The sequence below is a fragment of the Crocuta crocuta genome, unplaced genomic scaffold (assembly GCF_008692635.1).
Source record: "Crocuta crocuta isolate KB4526 unplaced genomic scaffold, BGI_CrCroc_1.0 scaffold89, whole genome shotgun sequence".
NCBI lineage: Eukaryota > Metazoa > Chordata > Mammalia > Carnivora > Hyaenidae > Crocuta > Crocuta crocuta.
The window spans coordinates 4,760,538-4,779,823 of record NW_027551559.1 but is presented as its reverse complement, the minus strand read 5'-3'; the positions used below and the strand labels follow the sequence as shown (position 1 = coordinate 4,779,823).

At 45.7% G+C, this 19,286-nt stretch overlaps 1 protein-coding gene across 1 annotated transcript in view; it reads right to left on the bottom strand.

Moving 5' to 3' along the window:
- SEMA5A (semaphorin 5A) overlaps positions 1 to 19,286 on the bottom strand; it is a 368,380-nt gene that overhangs the window by 143,614 nt on the left and 205,480 nt on the right. The window contains exons 8-9 of the mRNA XM_077749424.1: positions 3,540 to 3,825; positions 454 to 589 (exon numbers count right to left, since the gene is read on the bottom strand). Of these exons, the coding sequence (XP_077605550.1) occupies positions 454 to 589; positions 3,540 to 3,825 (422 nt within the window). The remainder of the gene's footprint in view (positions 1 to 453; positions 590 to 3,539; positions 3,826 to 19,286) is intronic.

Sequence of the window (19,286 nt, the reverse complement as noted above, 5' to 3'; positions counted from 1 at the left end):
TCTCGCCCCAGCTGCACCATCACGCCCCACCCACCCCGACAGGAAATCTCCCCACGTTCACCAATTAGTGCCCTAATTCTGTTTGTGCGTCTCCACTGCTCTGTGCCCTGGGCTCCATTCACTACGGCATCATTCATTAGGGATCAGAGCTTCTGGGGACACAGAGTCCGCCATCATTAGCACTAATTGAAGCTTGGGTTCCCAGCCTGCTGCTTTATTCTGGCCTCTTTCAGTTCAGCCTCGGGTGTCCCAGCTGACAAAAGGCCCCCTTTCAGCCCAGGCACCTCAGCTGACAAAAGGCCTCGCCATGTTCCATGAGTCAGGCTGAGTGTGGGCACGTCCAGGAGGGTCAGGGGAGGCCCCAGCTGCACTGTGCGTGCACTGGACTTTACACCATTGACACAAGACTGTGTTTTCCAGAGGAAGGAGTGCCCGTTACCGCCCTGAAATTACCTGGAAGTTGGGGTTGGGGTTGGGATACGGTAGCCAGGTGGAGCGCGAGTTCTCCTGGTACTTGAAGGGCCCGTTGAAGGCCTGGGAGATGGCGCTCAGGTTGAAGACGCACACGGCCGAGGCAGCGATGCTGTTCCTGGGGGGAGGAGGGACAAGGAAGAGAGAGGAGGGGAGGAAGGTCAGAGAGCCCTGCGGGGACCCCACGCAGCGCAGGCACCTTCCCCAAAACCTCAGGATCACAGTCCTAAGTCCCCCCAGGGATGAAGTTGAATCAGTGACTGGTGTGCCTCTGTGGCTTCCTTTGGGGAGAACAAACACTTGAGTGTAGAAGCAAGACAATTTAGCAGTGATGACACTTCTAATCCTGCCAGATGGGATTAATTCGCTCAGCCACAACAAGAGGACAGAGGGTTGTGAAGAGTTGTATGTTAGGCCTCTTAAATTTGGGAGGAAAAAGATGCTCCCCTTCAGAGGCTGGAGCCTCTCAATGGTCCGAGGGGCTCTCGACCTAATTGTTTATCGGGTTCCTTTAGATGGCGGTGGGGCAAACTTTGGTGAATTCTCTCTCTCTTTTTTCAATCCCCAGAGAGTTGTGCTTATTTGTAAGCCTTTCAAACATAATCAACTAAAAGCATTTTGCAAAAAGTCCCTGTCAGAGATCCTTCATTTATATATACATTTTTAATTTAAAAAGCATTTTAAATCCAAAGGGTCAGGGAGAAAAATTGGACATGGCACTGTCATAGGAAATCTTGAAACCTTAAATCAGAGTTCAGGCTCTGTAGAGACAGCTGTAAATGAGAGGTTCTCAGGAGTTCAGTGGCCTTGTGCTAACTGTGGAAACAGCAAAATATGGCCTGGTTACATAAATCTGCTTTTTCGACCACAGCTCTGGTTTTTATCTGTGAGCCCCCATTTTTAGACACCCGGGAACACAAAGGTAAGACCTTCAGAGACTCCACACGGTAGTAAGCACACCATTTCCTGCTGCCCAGCTCATGGCCGAGGGTGTGAGAAAACCACACAGTCCAATGGCAGAATGGGTGAAGAGAGTGATCTTCATCGCCACTCCCCAGCGCTAAGAGACCTTGACAAAGATACAGAGGCAAACCAAAACTATGAGCATAAACACCAGAGAACTTGGCCACAGTGTGATGTACTCATCCACTGCAGGGACACGTTATATAGCTGGCTGTCTCCCATCATCATGTTCTTTCAGTTTGGAGCATGTCTTGTCAAGAATGTGGTCATCTATCCAGAAGGTAAGATGCAGGCTGAGACACAAGAGGGAAGAGAGGTGGGGCATATTGTGGGATTAGATGGATAAGAAAGTTCTTCCCAAGACCTGATGAGACTAAGTGTTATAGAGAGAAAGGAAAGATCTAGTGATTCTATCTCTAATATAGATAGATGATAGGTAGGTAGGTAGGTAGATAGATAGATAGATAGATAGATAGATAGATAGATAGAGATGCTATATACTATCTGACATCCAATATGCTGGGCACTTGGAACACTAAACAAATCATCTGGAACAGTCTAAACCTTATTTTTGCAAGGTCTAAATTGACCATTCACCATTGGAATGGTTCAGATTCTTCTATAACTTTTTAAATTGTTCGTCTTTGCCCAGAGCCAGGGGAATGAACAGCTAAGTAAGCCCAGCTCCCATTGTGTGTAAAATTGATGTCAAGTCAGCAACCGAACATTCATCTTGTGCAGCCGACGTGATTTCTTAAACCAGGTTTTGGAAAGCAAATCAACTTCAGAAACTATAAATTGATTTTTTAAAAGAAACATATCAAGGAGGGAAAATAAGCTCTGGGGTTGAAAACCAGATTTACAATGAAGGTGGTCATGGCAGGTGGGGGTGGATGGGGAGCCATCCATTTCGGCCTTCTTCTAACTTCATGTCAGAAATAGGGCTCTTCACGGAGTCAATGTGATTGTCAAGTGACTGGTAACACTAAAGATCATCAGGGGAAAGGACAGAGGGGAAATGTAACAGGGAAGGAAGGAGCAGATGAAGTGATTCTCCAGCAATTCCTGGGTAGGCTTCCTCCATTCTCCCAGGACCGTGATGTTGCTCCGGGGTGCGGGGCTGCTCCAGATGCTGAAGCCAGACAATCCTGGACTGACCTGGATGGATGGCCATCCCATGTGCTTTCTCAGCACTTTCAACCTGCCCTGATTCCAACTCTCTCCACTCTGTTAGGTTGGTAGATTAGAGATTCAAAGATGGTCCAAGGCAGAGCCCACACCGCAGACCACCGTTACCCCTGACGAAAGGCAGCCCAGAGTCGGAGTATGAAAAGGTGATCTGTCATCCCTGGGGGCGGGTTGTGATCCTTCGAATCTTTCACCGCACAACAGCAAAGAACGAGAAATAGGTGTGAGTCATGCTACACTCCACCAGAGTAAGAGTGAACGAAAGACCAGGAAACTTCCCATGCTCTTCCTTATCCAAAATTTCTGAGTTTTGGAGCTAGGAGGGTTTCTTCCCCACAACAAAAAACAAAAGATGTTATAGTTTTTTTCAAGCATATTTTTAAAGTACAATCATCATTTTAACAAAGCCTGACCAGGTTAGGCATCTCCTGGGACAACGGTTGAAAATACAGCTACGGCAAAGTGAGAACGTGCCTTTCACTTATGAGCAGAGGCGCGGGCACGAATTATACTACCTCAAAGATCAGACTTGGACAACACTGCCTTCAGTATGCACAAATGCATAACTTGCATATAGAAAAAAGATGCGTCTAATAGGTACCACCATTTCAGAGAGTGCCCAGAACACACTGGCGAATCAGGAAGGAGAAAATTATAGTCGAATAACTTGATGCTACAATTACCTAAGGATAGACTGAAACTTTTTTGCTTCACTCTATTTCCCTATTACCAGCCTCAGAAATCACATTATCTTTGCGTAATATGTAATTCATACTCAAACATTCACTTGGCCGTTAGCCCAGTAACATAAGAAAGATTTCCTTTAAAGCCACTTTCCAACCTCAAAGGTCAAAGAACAGTAGACTCATGCGCAATGGATGGAGGGGCAGGGAAAGAGTTTTCTTCCAGTTACTTACACGTTAGTGGTAAAGATGCCATAGATCAGATCCAGCTCGGGCAGGAAGAAAGTGCTCTGCAGCTCATTGTAGTAAAAGGGAACCTCCCCGGGCCGGGAGCAGTTCAGGCGGGCCTTCATGAATGTGGTCCAGGTGTCCTCGAGCAGGAATCGTCCCCCGATGTCATTCTTGCAGACCCGGGCAGCTCTGGAGAACACGGTTTTCCCACAGTCGTGCTCCACAGCGTTTTCTCGGAAAAAGAAGTAGGTGAAATTTCCAATGTCGTAAGAGGACACGAAGTTCGGTTCTGGAGACAAGAAGGAAGAAGAAAAGTATGAGCATCCATATGGGATCTCTTCACATCTTACCTCTTCAGTAGTTCTCCCAAGGAGATACGGTTTTGTGCAGACACTGCCTGCCTCCTAAGGGACAAATGGAAGTCCTAGGAGTAGCTCGGTGACCTGAGTTAAAGGACAGAACTCTGCACACAAGTTCTCAGTGACAAGAAATCGCCCGTGTGATTCCACATGTAAGCATCCTGGATTAACACAGCACCCAAGTCACAGGACATTCATGCCATCAAAGATGGGTAGTGACATTTGCAGCAGACTTTTATTTTATTTTATTTTTTTTAAATATTTTTATTTATTTCTAGGAGAGAGAGAGAGAGACAGCGTGAGCAGGGGAGGGTCAGAGAGAGGGGGAGTCACAGACTCTGAAACAGGCTCCAGGCTCTGAGCTGGCAGTCAGCACAGAGCCCGACGCGGGGCTCGAACCCATGAACCGCGAGATCATGACCTAAGAAAAAGTCAGATGCTTAACCGACTAAGCCACCCAGGTGCCCCGTTGCAGCAGACTTTTAAAGCAACATATACTAGTTCATTTGTATATCTGTACATGCCCTTCAGAAAGAGTGGGAGAGGGGTGCCTGGGTGGCTCAGCATATTGAGCATTTGACTTTGGCTCAGGTTATGATCTCATGGTTCTTGGGTTCGAGCCCCGCATCGGGCTCTGTGCTGACTGCTCATAGCCTGGAGCCTGCTTTGGATTCTGTGTCTCTTTCGGTCTCTCTGTCCCTCTCCTGCTTGTGCTCTCTCTCACTTTCTCTCAAAAATAAATAAATGAATATTTTTAAAAAATTAAAGAGTGGGAGAAAATGAGATAAAAATATGCAATGTGACTCAGAATATAAGAACCTGGTACCATGTTTGTGTACAAGACAACAAAAGTCTTTGATCTTACTTGTATACATGAGTCTGACTGACATAATTTATGTGCTTTTCCAGCGAGGACTTTAAGATGGCTTTCATTTGTGAAAACTGAAATAAAAACTGAAACTATGAGCTTAGTGTCCTGAATTAGCTTTTGCAATCCCAGTTACTATGGTGACCATGTAACTGTGAGGATCGACTCTTATTTTCTTATTTCTGGGTTGCTGGGGAATCCATGCAGAAGAGGGGAGTGTGAAGAGATGGGGTCATTGCCTTCCAGCTTCCTGGTCTCATAATTAGCTTAAAAATAGGGATTCAGAAAGGACAAAATTACAGCAAAACCTTTAGTCAATCACCAAGCTCGTTAAGAGTTTAAGAATTCTATAGTTTGTCAACTGACTTTCATATATACCATTCATAGTGTTATCTTCTTAGCTTCTTTTTTTTTTTTATTTCTGAGAGAGAGAGAGAGAGAGCATGAGCAGGGGAGGGTCAGAAAGAGTGGGAGACACAGAATCTGAAGCAGGCTCCAGGTTCTGAGCTAGCTGTCAGCACAGAGCCTGACGCGGGGCTCGAACCCATGAACTGTGAGATCATGACCTGAACCAAAGTCGGGCGCTCAACCGACTGAGCCACTCAGGTGCCCCATTAGCTTCTTGTTTGAGCCCCTTGATGATATCCTTTCCAACACGGATACAACTTAATATTTATCTTTATAAAAATTCCAATAACCAGGTTTGATTCTTACTCTTTCTTCTCTTGCTAGGAGCTTTCTATTCAATTAGCCAATGTCTCAATATTATAGTGCCATTAAGATAATGCAGCAATAAACCTTTGTGTTCAAAATGAATGGAAAGATACAACAACCATATCCACGAGGACACATTTCAGGGACAGTTAGTTTTGGGAGGGGGCAATTCAATTGGCCTTGGACTTTGCCAGATCCAATTAGATTGTGCCAACAGACACGTTACTGGTACAACAACTAAAGTCTGTTTGGCTACAAGACAACCTATGACTGTTAAGAGTAAGAGACACAACAAGCTCACCTCACATGTGAAATGTAGACGCTGATTGAGAGGTGGCACTGATTATCCTACCATTCCGCCCAGAAAGCTGCTGCCAGTTTTCGATTAACACATATACTATTAGATATCACCACAGAATGTCTCATTTTAATTCAACTTTACACTGCAAAGGTGTAACAATATTCTAAGTTGTATAAGTTGTCCATGCAATGTGTTCTCCTCCTCAGTCTGTGATATTAAGCCGTTTAAGCACATCAAGCAATAAAGAATTCAAAAAGATCTGATTTTAATTTATAAACTGTCAAACATGCTATTAGGTTACTTCTGCTTTAACCTGAAATGGGTATAAAGAAAACTAGATTGCATTAAAATGTAGGCTATGGGAGTCAGATATGTTGTCAGTACCGTATGCTTTCATGCCGGAGAGAGACACTCACAAAACCAGGAAGCTACCCATCTCTGACTTGTGTTTTGGGAACACACAGCAAAATACTGGGGAGATTTTTGAATCTGTGTTCACCGAGCCTCCAAAGGGAATTACTCATTGAAGAAGACCCCAAAAGCAAAGATACAGAAATACGTGCAAAACTGTATTTGGTAAGAAAATATTCACCTACATGTTTAGTTCAAAAGAGAAAACTAAATCATTTTAGAATACGTCCTGCACCCGGGCGAGGCGCTACAACCAGATTGTATAGTTTGATTGTTGTACTAAAAACAAAAAACATTATCATCATCACCGCCATCACCATCATCATCACCACCATCATTGTCGTCAACAACAAGGACCACAAAGCTTATCTAAAATAGAGGAAACCGGGACATGTGGGGGCTCGGTCAGTTAAGCATCTGAATCTTGGTTTCAGCTCAGGTCATGATCTCACAGTGCATGAGTTCAAGCCCTGCATCAGGCTCTCTGCTGACAGTACAGGGCCTGCTTGGGATTCTCTGTCTCCCTCTCTTCCTGCTCCTTTCCTGCTCTTGCTCCCCCCCGCTCGAAATAAATAAATAAACTTAAAAAAATTAAAAATAAGTAAAATGGAGAAAACAAAGAAAGAAGGTAGAGGACTGGGTATGTCTAGTAGGGCTATGGTTACCAATGCATGTGGATGAGGTATGGGCAGAGTCCACAAGATTTATCAAAAGATCCCCCACAAAGACCTACTCCCGCTACTAATTTGGGGACAAACAGCATAGAACTCAGAGTAAATGTCCCTAGAAAGTGTTGAGCAAGAAAATGGAAAGATACAAAGGTAAAATGATTTGTCATGGTTGCTTCCAGTCAAGATTGAGTCTATAATTTTAGAAATCGCTACAGAGTTCTAATGCTCCCGTGCCAGGCTCTGTGTTCGGTTCTTCATACTCATATGCTCATTCAACTCTCAAAACCCAGACAGGTAGGTGCTGTGTTGTTAGTTATTGGTAAACTGCCCAAGTTCACACAACTAGCAATGGGCATGGGGGCGGGAGGGGTTAGGTCTTGAATCTGGACCATTTGACCACAGAGCATAGGCACTGACCATTGAAAACAGATAAAAACAAACACACACACACACTGGGCTACAAAAGAATAATTGATTCTGTGTTAACCATATTCAAGAATAAAAGTTCGCGTTCCGGACAATGCTTTAGAAACCAAAGTGGGGAGTAGGTTTACTCAGAAAGACAAATGCCCAGGTGAGATTCACCCTGCAGCTGTCAGGGACATCAGGAGGCACACAGAGAAGAAAAAACAGGAAGTTAATGGGCCAACAGTCCAAGGGCTTATTAAGCACGATTACTGCTGGGAGGCGTTTGCCCAGCTCCAGAGATGATATTTCAGATAGCACTGCCACAGCCCCGGAGAGCCCGGGAGTGACTGTGAGGGCGTCCACGCCACAGTCACAGTCAGCCCCACGGGACCACCTCACTCAGAGGTGGTGTTTCTGGGTAACACCACACACACTGGCCCACAGCCTCCTCTTTCCACTGAGAACCTCCAAAATCTTCCAAACTGCCCTGAAACAATTCTACGATAGGGTGACGAAGCCCATTTTAGACAGAAATGCTCAAATGCATTTTCTTCCCGCTGAGAAAATGGGGGAGAATTTGTGTTTAGTGTGTAGTAGATGCCGTTCTCTAACCCACCACACACTGTAGGTCAATTTCGTCAGGGAGCTAAGTGACATTTGGAAACATATCCTGCAGATCTGCTGTGATCCTTCAGGATGCTGATGGGTCCCTGACTGTGTGACCTACTGTAAAATCAGGAAGCTCCGTTTCCTGGAAAGAGGAGCCTTTTGAAACTCAGCCAGCATCCTGTTCCCTTTCCAAAGACAATAAAAAAGCAGGAATAATTGTCAGACAGACAGCCAAATATCTCTCTCATTTGGAGATATAAATCTGGAGGTAAGGGAGGTTTGAATCTCACCAGGCACTACAATAAGATGCATATTGTTCCCTTCCCATTATTTAAGCTCTGTCTCTCGTTAAAATGCAATTCATCACAAACTAGTAATCTGTCACTCCTGAGTGAACCGAACAAGTCATAAATCAGGCACTGCCTTCTTGTCTACAATGAATGTGAGTGCGTGAAAGGGAGATCTGAGTGGTCCTTTATTCTTTATTGTCATTAGAGATATACATGAATAACAGGTGTGCTGCTCGTTCAGAAAAAAACAGACATGAGTGTATGTCAGCTTACTATAAATATATGCAGAGAGACGCTGTTTTTCCTCATGTTTGTAAAACATATTATTTTACAAAATATGTCACGTCCTAAGAGTAGATATGTTTCATCATATCAGAACTCTTATTTTCTACATTTACTTATTGGTGGCCATGCAGATAGGGGAATAGCAGAGATTTATACTAGGATAAACGTGAGTAATGAGAAGAACAAGAGCATCAACATTTTTGAGAAGATTTGGACCACATAAAATCAAATGTTGAACATCCACATGGATCCTTCCTTTCAATATTCTTTCTATTGCAACATCTACATGGAAGTGGCTCATGTTCAAGAGTGACCAGGTCATTGGTAGGCTCCTCATACAGAAATATTTGTCCCCATTGATGAGAATGGATATGGGAGACAGAAAGGAACTTCCATTTCCCAACTCTACAAAAATCTTACTAGAATCACAATCTATCATAAATCCTTTCTCAATCAAAGACCGCCTTGCAATCCACTTGCCTGAGGCAGACTAGAAAATGCCTGGGAATGGGGTGCATGTGGGTTGTGGCTCTGTCCATCCCATACTGAAACCCTGGGCTGGACCATGGACATCTGGAATGTTCTTTCATTCTGGATGACAGTTCAGGGCCCAAAAGACCTACTTTGCTGTGAGGATTAAAGAGACTGGTATGCAGTAGGATCCAGATAAATGATGCTTATAATGATTATTTCATCATTTACTCTTGATTTCCCTCTTAATAATTTATATTTAGTAGAACCTCACATAATGATAATGAATTGCCAAACATGCGAATGCTAAGCTTAAAGGTGATCAAAATGTGGGAAACTTAAAGCCATGCCAAGTTTTTAAAATGGCAAGCTCTTCCACAAAAAGTAAAGGAGTTAATGGAAACAATCTTTAGACATGACCCAGTGAGCCAGATATTTTTAGTTCCCTAATTTTCGGCGGTCAGTCATGACCCAAACCATGTGCACATATATTCCTAGATTCCATACACTCTCTTCTTGTGCACATCTCTCCTTGTTCCAGCTACATGAAAATGTGCTACAGAGTATTCCAGAGTAAACTAATTTCATCTAGGTATTTAGTTGGCATGGATAACGAAGCTAGAATGAAATTGAATTAAGTACAATGTGGTTTAAAAGCCATTGATGTACTAAAACTTTCCTCATATTTCCAGTAAGAGACAGACAGATGGACAGACAATACATATCTGTATGTATGTATGCGTGTGTATGTGCGTCACATATATACATATAGAATTGAGGCATATGTATATATGGCTCAATACTTCCACCTACTGGCTGTGTGAACTTAGTCAAGTTATTTAACAGCACCCATTCTGTTTCCTCCGTTTTAGAAAGGTGGTAACAACACCCAATATACATCATTGGGGGAATCAAAGGCAATGCATGTCAAGGACCTGGCACCTAATTATTAATCATCAAATTGTAGGTTTCCATTTGCATATGTAAATTATAATATAATAAGAAATATACATGTACATACAAAATATGTAAATTAATATTAACACATATTGGTAAACATATCGTTGACATTTATCGAACAAGGTAACTCATAAACTCGGCGTTCTGTATACCAAATTAAGGTCTCTGTTCCCCTCAGCAGATTTGGCACCCAGCATGGTGGAGGTGCTGCAGACAGAGCCTTGAATGCCAGAGCACTCCTCCATCACCAGGCGCTTCCAACCCGCCGTGGGGGCTGTGCTGGGCACTGGGGGCATATACGTGGTAAACTGAAAGGTACAGCCCGTGCGCTTGGGGACACGGTGAAGAAACAAACAATCAGATCAACAAGCGATCACAAGGATGGCAAGAATCAATGGGGGCGAATTCAAGAATCAGGAAGGAGAGGATCAGGGAACAGGTGGATGTAAAGCTAGGAGGGGCCGCCAGGCCAAGAGCTGGAGAGACAGCAGCTGAGAGAAGACCCTCAAAGCCACCAGGACTGGAAGGGACTAGTGTTGGGATGAAGGAATGAGCAGGACAGGAGAAGGGCCAGGACAGCAACCCACAGGGGAGTTTGGATTTCAACTGCCACTGGAGAGGCACCGAGGAGTTTTAAAGAGACGGGTCTGACCCACATTCCTGCGTGTGTGGTGATGGCGGTGTGTCCTTAGTGGTCCCTGAGAGCAAAGTGAGCCTCGGATCCCCAGGCCCTTCACTCCCTGAGCACCTGACAGAAAGAAAAGCACCGCCAAAACCTACAAACATGGTTCCAGCAAACTTGATTCCTTCTTTCTTCAAGGCAACTGTGACCTGCTGCAAATGCATCATTTCCGTGGTTTCGCAGGGCCACGTAGGAGTGACGGCTAGCACGTGGACCTGTGTCATCTCTCCCTGAAGGAGCTCTGCTACCTCCACGTGAGCACGCACCCCACCAGCCCAAGTCTCCCCGGAAGTCTCCCTCTACGTCCTCAGGGGCTTCGTTAACTGGCCCTTGTCTCCATGTTTTTGCTCAAAGTGACACAGATGCCCTTGTCTATGCTTCTCCCTCACTCCATTCCAAGCACGAAGCCTCCACAGCCCTTCTAGAAGTGTCTACCACACCACACGTTCTTAGGCTCAATCCTTTCAAACTGATTGCGCCAATATGTACTTCTGAACACTTCTGAAGCAGAACGTTTCAACTTACCATGTTCATTTTCTCCTGATTGTAGTCAAAGCAGTGGTTTACTTCTTCTAGGAATGAATCACTTCATCTGAAGAATTTTAAATCAAAACTTAGGAATTTTTAAAAACTGGAATATTAACTGGAATTCAAAGATCTTTGGGGCTCTTGGGTAGCTCAGTCGGTAAAATGCCCAACTTTGGCTCAAGTCATGATTTCACAGTTCGTGGGTTCAAGCCCTGAGTTGGGCTCTGTGCTGACAGCTCAGAGCCTGGAGCCTGCTTCCGAGTCTGTCTCCCTCTCTCTCTCTCTGCCTCTCTCCCACTCCCACTTTGTCTCCCTCTCTCTCTGTCCCTCCCCAGCTCTTGCTTTGTCTCTCTGTCTCTTTCTCTCTCCAAAATAAACATTAAAAAAAGATATCACAAATATTTTAATGCTTAATTGTAATGCTTAATAAAAGAGTTTTAAAGAGAAAAGCCTGTGAAAGCTCTCTGGAAGAAGATACGGGCTGTAAGAGTGCAGTTAGAATACGTGTACTTGCATAATGGCATGATCTTGGTCTCCTGAGAGGACACGGGCCAGCGCAGGCCACAGTAGAGTCAACTACCCAATACTGAGCAGTGGATGATAAAACTGTGAGAAGCCACCGAGCACGTACAGAGTTTAACAGAATAATATGGAGACAGGTTTGCTGGGGATCTTATAAACAGCATGACAATATGATTTATGAGCCAAATGGGGGCACTTTTGAGAGGGACAGGGAGCGATGCTATCATCATGCCAAGGTGGCAGGAGTGATCCAAGACTGTGGCAAGGAAACTGCTCACGATCTCGAGACCATACACTGAACCAGCTTCGTGCCTGGTTATGTAAGCATGAGAAACTGTCTATACAACATGCTGTATTCTCTACAATGGGGCAGAATTTATCTGCGTGGATTTGTGTTTTCCTTGATCTACATCAAGCCTTTGGCCTTTGGTGCCTTTGGCCAAATCATACCTTGGCCGGGGAGAGAAGGGCTCGTGCATCCATTCTCTTCCGAAATGTGTAAACTGAAGAGTCCAAATGACTGACGGGCAAGTGCATAGCTGTCACCCCAAGAGGGAAGGGACTCTGTGCTCCCCGACTTTCAGGCATTCAGCAGAGAGACCGAGCAGAGCGCGACCCTGCTCGCAAAGAGCATCATAAGAACAGATTCCTTTGTGTCACTTAACAAACTTTTGTGCCCATAAAAGACTGCTTTAAAATATGTCACAGGCTCTTCTGCTTTAGGTTAATAATCCCTGTTCATCTCATCTCCTTTTGTAAATTTCAACAATAAGGAGGCCCTCCCAACCTTCTCTAGAGTCCTCCTATCTCTTTTCTGTGCATAAAAATGTGGACATTGGGAGACACAGGAAGGCAGGTTATGACGCTGGTGGTTCCCGAGGTGTCAATTAAATGTGGAGGGCGGAGGATGTGAGCTGTGGTGTGAGTCTGTTTTCAAATCCTGGCCCATGGACACCTCAACCGAGTGGCGCTGGCTCAGGGGGCAAGTCCCTCTGACCCCAGCTTTCTCGCATGTAAAATAAAAACAATGTCGTCTCCCTTGGACGATCGCATGGAGTATTACACGTGGTGCGTATACAGAGCCTCCCATCTGCCAACAAGTTATAAAGAGCGGCCATAACCCTATGAAGCAATCAACCCTATGTGTTCACCACACAGTTTCCAATATACGCACAACTGGACCATCTGCCTGACGGCTCGCCAGTTAGAAAAGGCGTCTCATCGCGCTGGGTCTCGCGTCGGCCGACTGCGAGTGTGCTCTAATTGTGCTGGGTCACATGACACCAGGCAGCCCGTGTGCTCTCAGCCCACGACTCATCATCCTCTAGCAGCTGAAGCTGCATGCATTAGATGACAGCCTGTAGCCCTGCAGCTGCAGCCCTGAAGGGAGCCCGCCATTCACAATGACACCCCTTTGAAGCATCTCCCCAGATGCTTGTTAAATATAAGAGTAGACTCTTGTCTATACAACTGTGATTTCTGTTCTGGCTTTACTGGGCTTCTTTTCTTTGATAGACTTGACTGGGGCACCTGGGTGGCTCAGTCAGTTGAGCATCCAACTTCTGCACAGGTCATGCTCTCAATGGTTTGTGAGTTTGAGCCTTGAGTCGGGCTCTGTGCTGACAGCTCGGGGCCTGAAGGATGCTTCGTATTCTGTGTCTCCTTGTCTCTCTCTGCCCCTCCCCTGCTCACGCTCTGTCTCTCTCTCTCAAAAATAAATAAATATTTTTAAAAAATAATGAAAAGACTTGACTTTCCCTGCACAACAGTACATCATTCCCAGGCTCCACTTGTCTTTATTTTGCTTGTTCTGTGAACGCTCCTTCCATTTATGAATTTCCTGCTCGGACAAATGTTGTCCATCCAGGGAGCCCCTAGAGCAGATTATTCACACCCTCAGGGACCGTGCTGTGGAGACTCTGCCAAGAGTGAACTCACTGTCCCCAGGTCGAGCCCCAAAGAGTCACTCTGGCCTGGCCAGGCCTGGCTCTCTCCGAGGCGGCATCTGGTCCCAGAGCAATGCCCTGAGCTGCTCCACCAGGCACCTGTCTTCACGGTTAGGAGAAACAATTTCTCCTTGAGTTAAGCACAGAGGGGATTTTCCCCCTTCGAGTAAATTATCTTTAATCATTAGGAGGTTAATCAGTGTATTTTAAAGACCTCAAACAGTCTATTTAATGGGTGGCTAACATCATTAAAGTACTGTGTTTCAAACCAGGAGAAGTTGAGGTTGTTACAAAAAGTTTTCTTGGATAGAAACATAAGAGCTCCTAGGACATGACATTGTTAAGATGAGAAGGCCTGTGAGGTCAGGCCCGTCTGGCTCCACATGAGGTCATGGCTGGAATCTGCAGAAATAGAAGGAGATGCGGATCTCATCTGGGCAACCCCGCAGATGGCCAGGCACCTCCCCCCAGAGAAGGACAACGCGAAGGTCGCCGAGTGCTAATAAGATACGTCCATGTAGATGTCCACGCTGACTTATTAATTTGTTTGTTTGTTCATTTGTTTTTATGAGACAGAGAGAGAGAGAGAGAGCATGGGGGAGGAGCAGAGAGAGAGGGAGAGAGAGAGAATCCCAAGGAGGCTCCCCACTGTCAGTGTAGGGTCCAACCTGGGGCATGATCCCAATACCCCGGGATCATGACCTGAGCTGAAATCAAGGGTCTGACGTTCAACCCACTGAGCCACCCAGGCACCCCAAGGCTCATTTATGAATTAGTTTTTCCAAGTTGCTTCCAAATTTTTTTTCTATATGAAAGCATATAGTTCCCTCGGAACCCACAAACTCAACTTGCATGCTATTAATTTGGAAATGTCATTTTCCCCTTTTTCATAGGTTTACTGTTTCCCCCAAATTGATTGCCAATTTCTTGAAGGCAAGTTTTACAGCTTCTCTATTTTAGTCATTGACCATTAAACATTTACTATCTTTCCTTACAGTAATCATTTAATAAGCGTTATTAATGATTAGTATTTTAATGCATCAAGGCTGTTAAGGTCTTTCTCTAAACACATAAATTTGTTTTAAGAGTGATTTTGGCACGAGGGGATAAATCTGATGTTGAAACTTACATCCATTACCACGCACATAACAAAGCTTCAGATTCCTCTAGAACACCATCCAATCGATTGCACTGCCTTTGATAACTGACTAAATAAATAATGGTTGAAAATGAGTATCTACATGAGAGACAAAGATAATGGTTGAAAATGAGTATCTACATGAGAGACAAAGGAAGAGTGTTTCAAATGTTTGGAACTGAATCAATTTCAAATATAAAAACCCATTTTTTAAATTCGGAGTTACAAGTCAAATGGCATGTTCCCACTGTTTAACACCACCATTCCTATTGCTACTATTTATGATGTGTGCTTATCGCCCAATCAGTCAACAGATACTGATACGGTGTCCACTGTGTTTCAAGCATGAGGTGAGGTACCCAGCACACACCGATGGCTCACCTCTCACCCCTGCCCTCGAGGAATTCATAAACTTGTGGGAGAAACACAGAAGCAAACTACTCATCGAGTAATCCATTTATCTAAAAAATATTTATGCGAGTCAGGGCACCCAGGTGGCTCAGTCAGTTGAGACTCTGGATTTTGGCTCAGGTCATGATCTTAAAGTCATGGGTTGTGAGATCGAGCCCCGCATCAGGCTCCGTGCTGAGTGTGAAGCCTGCTAAAGATTCTCTCTCCCTCTATGACCCTCCCCTGTTCACAGTTTCTCTGTGTCTCTCTCTGTCAAAAGAAAAACAAATTATGGTGTTTACTATGTGTCTAGTGCTATGGAAAGCATGTGGAGCACATCAGTGAACAAAACACATTAGCCCAGCCATTGGGGAACCTCCATTCCACGGGAGGAGGGAGACAAGCACTAAAAGACATAAGTTAAGGATAGAAGCTGAGTATGGTAAGGGGGACAAAGTGGCCAGGATGGGAGAGAGTGTCACTTCAAATAAAGTGACTGGGGGGACGTTCCGTCAAGAAGCCCCACCTGAGCAAAGACTAGAAAGAGATAAACCAGTTGGCCAGGTGGCTTTTGGTGGGGGGGGGGGGGCAAGAGCTTTCTAGATAGAACAGGAGCCAGCAAACTAGCCTTCCAGCCAATTCTACCCACAAGCCGTAAATAAAGGTTTCTGAGCACACAGCCACCTGTGATCAGCTAAGCCCTGGGGGTGGCTGCTAAGAGGGCAGAATTGAAAACCTCCAATGGGGACACAGTTAACCGCAAAGCTTAAGACATTTATTCTCTGACTCTGCGAGGATCTCTGGGAGAGAGCAAAGAGCCAAGAAAGGACGGGGGTCCAAATGAAACTCTTCGAGGGGCCAGGATCTGGGAGGAGGCAAAACTCAAGGGAAATGAGGACCCCATGAGTAGCGTGTGCAAAGGAACATGGTAGGGAAGGCACGCCCTTCATACTTGACCTTCAAGGACACCAACAGCGCACAAGGAGGAAGTAGGAGGAGTCGGGGCAGAAAGAGCAGGTGGAGCCAGACGGCATGGGCTGGGAGGGAGAGAAGAGGCGAACTTGAGGAACGTGTCTGTAGCCAGCAGGCTCCCCTGCTCCATGCCAACCCTTGCTGAGAGCACGTGCCACCAGCTGGGGCTTGTTGCACAGGTGCAGGGGTGTGGCTAGGGCACCCCTTCATTGGCATACACCCACAGTGTTGGCGGTGTAATAAGAAACTGTTTCTGGAACTCTGGTATTCGATCCAAGGGGCTTAGCTTGCCCAAAGCAGGTTGGTGGAACTGTAGCATTTGCTTGTGCTAGGTCTCTGGGGACATTAGAGATGTGGTGGGTCCCTACTCAGGGCTCCGTGTGTCCTTGCAGGAAATGAGCCTGGATAGACCAATGCTGCCATTTGGCTGAAGATTAACCCCGAAGCCCCAAGGTTCCTGAGAAGCTGGGTAGCCACAGGGCCCTAGCTTGCTGTGCTCTGTGTATAGCTCCCAAACTCCTGAGGAACAGCCTCTGTGCCTGTGTGCTTAGCCTGGGGCATCAGGGCACTTGTTTCTGTTTAGTCCTTTGAGGGAATAGTTCAGAGTCAGAATAAGCCAGGGCCAATCCATTTCAGTATGCTGCCTCGGAGGGGGCATGCCTGCCCCAGAGATCATGGGCTGGAGGAGAGACGCAGAGTGGGCAGAGAAGCCGTAAGTGGACATACTGGCCACACCACTGGTCTGGAGAACACAGGGAAGAAAGAGGTGGAAAACAGCCATGCCTTCAGTAAAGAGGAGACAGCACTGTCTGCTAAAAATGTTTCCTCTGAGAAAGGAGCCTACCGAGGGGCAGAGGATTTAACCACACACAGCACAGAAAGAGAGCTGGCACTGCCATTAGGAATGAGGTGCAGGAGTTTAAGATGTCAACGTTTGACGTTTCCTTTAATTTTTATTTATTCTTGAGAGAGACAGAGAGAGAGAGAGAGAGAGAGAAAGCATGAGTGGGAGAGGGGCAGAGCGAGACAGGGACACAGAATCTCAAGCAGGCTCCAGGCTCTGAGCTGCCAGCACACAGCCTGATGTGGGGCTCGAACCCACGAACTGTGAGATCATGACTTGAGCTGAAGTCAGATGCTTAACCAACTGAGCCACCCAGGCAGCCAGCATTTGAGCATTTCCTGATCAGGGCATCGTTAGGTGTTGAATAGTATCTGCCTCTCCCCGCAAAAAAGATATGTTGAAGTCCTAACCTTCAGTACCTGTAAATGGGATCTTATTTGGAAATAGGGTCATGACATATAAGATTAGTTAAGATGAGGTCATATTGCATGGTACTCTACATAGAAAACCCGACAGACTCTGCCAGAAGCCTCCTANAGTATGGCAGGCCCCTAATCCAAATGTCAGCGAAAACTGAAGAGCCTCTGAGACAAAGAAGGGAGCCCTGGTTATTGTTACATGTGAGCAGCTGCTAGCGGAGGGACAGCCTGAGATTTGCACGTCATTGACCCTGTGATTTGACTTCTATGGGTGAGTGTAACGAAACCACACCTTCAGCCAAGAGGCCCCGGGATCTCTTCTCCCCAAAGTGGAAGCTCGGATGCGGGGGGAGCTGCCCGCCGATCCTGTGAGGCAGGCTTGTGCCTCCTGAGTGGGCAGGTCGCGGTCTGCACACTCTTCCCTGAGCAGACTAGCTCTGGGGCCCCCAGCATACCCACTCCGCTCCAGCAAAGGTAAATCCAAAGCTCTGCTCTCCCTGTGTCCACTCTGTGCCTTGGTTCTCAATCCGCTGAAAACTCTGGAGAGGAATATAAAGCTTCACTGAACGGGTCCCTAACATCACAACCGGAAATAGGACCTTTCTTGATACTGCAGCACTGACTGTTTCCAGCTTGTTTCGTACCCGGTACAGCAACAATCTCAAAAGAAGAAAGAAAATCACTCCAGAACACAACGGAAAAGAACTGAGATAAGGGTGTCTGGTCAAGATGGAAGCAGAAGATGGGAGGCAAAGTACGGCTACCAGGGAGGTCAGCGAGGATGGATGCCCCTGCATCCAGGCTCAGCAGGGGGACAGATGTGGGACCACGTGGGGTTAGAGGTCAGAATCTAACCTGGATGGAAGGTCAGTCAGAGTGGAAAACGAGGGCCAACCAGGAGTAGAAACAATAGCTTGGGGTTAAGTAGAAGAAGGCAGGGCCTCAACAGGAGAGAGAACTCTTTGCTCTCCGCCCCAAGAGTGGGTGCCTTCCTTTGCGGGATGGGGAGGGGGGTGGTGGAGCTGAGGGCAGAAGACCATTTGTGCCATGGGAACTAAGATGAGACGATGGCCTGAGGGACAGGCCTACCATGTTGACCCTGCCCTTGTTTTCCATTGCTGCAGTTGTTTGATTATATCATATATATACACCAGTGCATTTGAGGAACCCAAAACATTACTTAGTATGTTCAACAAATAATGACAGCATGCCCACAGTGACTGTGGTAAACAGTTAGCTCCCCTACTGTCCTTCTCGGGTCACCTGACTTTCAGACAAAAAGGGTTCCACCCAGACATTAACAGAATCGGAACATCTGATCAGCCAGTGGGTATCTGAGTCACATGCAAAGAGAACAGGCAATGTTTATAACTCATGCCATGACTTGAATTATGTTTCCAGGATATTCTTTCAGGGGGTCACTTTTGGGGGAAAGAAAAAGTGATGGTAGATGGTATTCCTGATTACTTTTTACTTTGCTTTGGATAAACTCTAATTACAGTGCCTTTGGGTTGGGGGGAAGGTAATTTTGATTTTTCACTGGAAACTTTGCTTGGCCAGTAAAAATCAACAAATGAATAGAAAGAGGAACTTTAAGCTCCTCAGATGAAAGCTTCAAGGCCTGAAGGGGACTGAAACCAGTTCAACAGAAATAATGTTAATGGAAAAGCTAGTTACGGCTTCAGTTTACGAAGACAACTCATGTTGCCCTTTGGAAACACACAGAGTCATTCAAATTACCGGAGAAAATTGATGAGGACATTCTCTTTTCTACAAGGGAGTCCTTAAAAGGCAAATTGATGGTTGGTTTGATTACATTATTTGGAAATATGCTTATGTCCTGTTTGTATACACGTAGACACATAAATACACATTAATCATGAGCCTAAGCCAGTGATTCTCAACCACAGGCACCACCCCACCAAGAGAGATTTGGAAACTTCTGGAATTTTTTTTTTTATT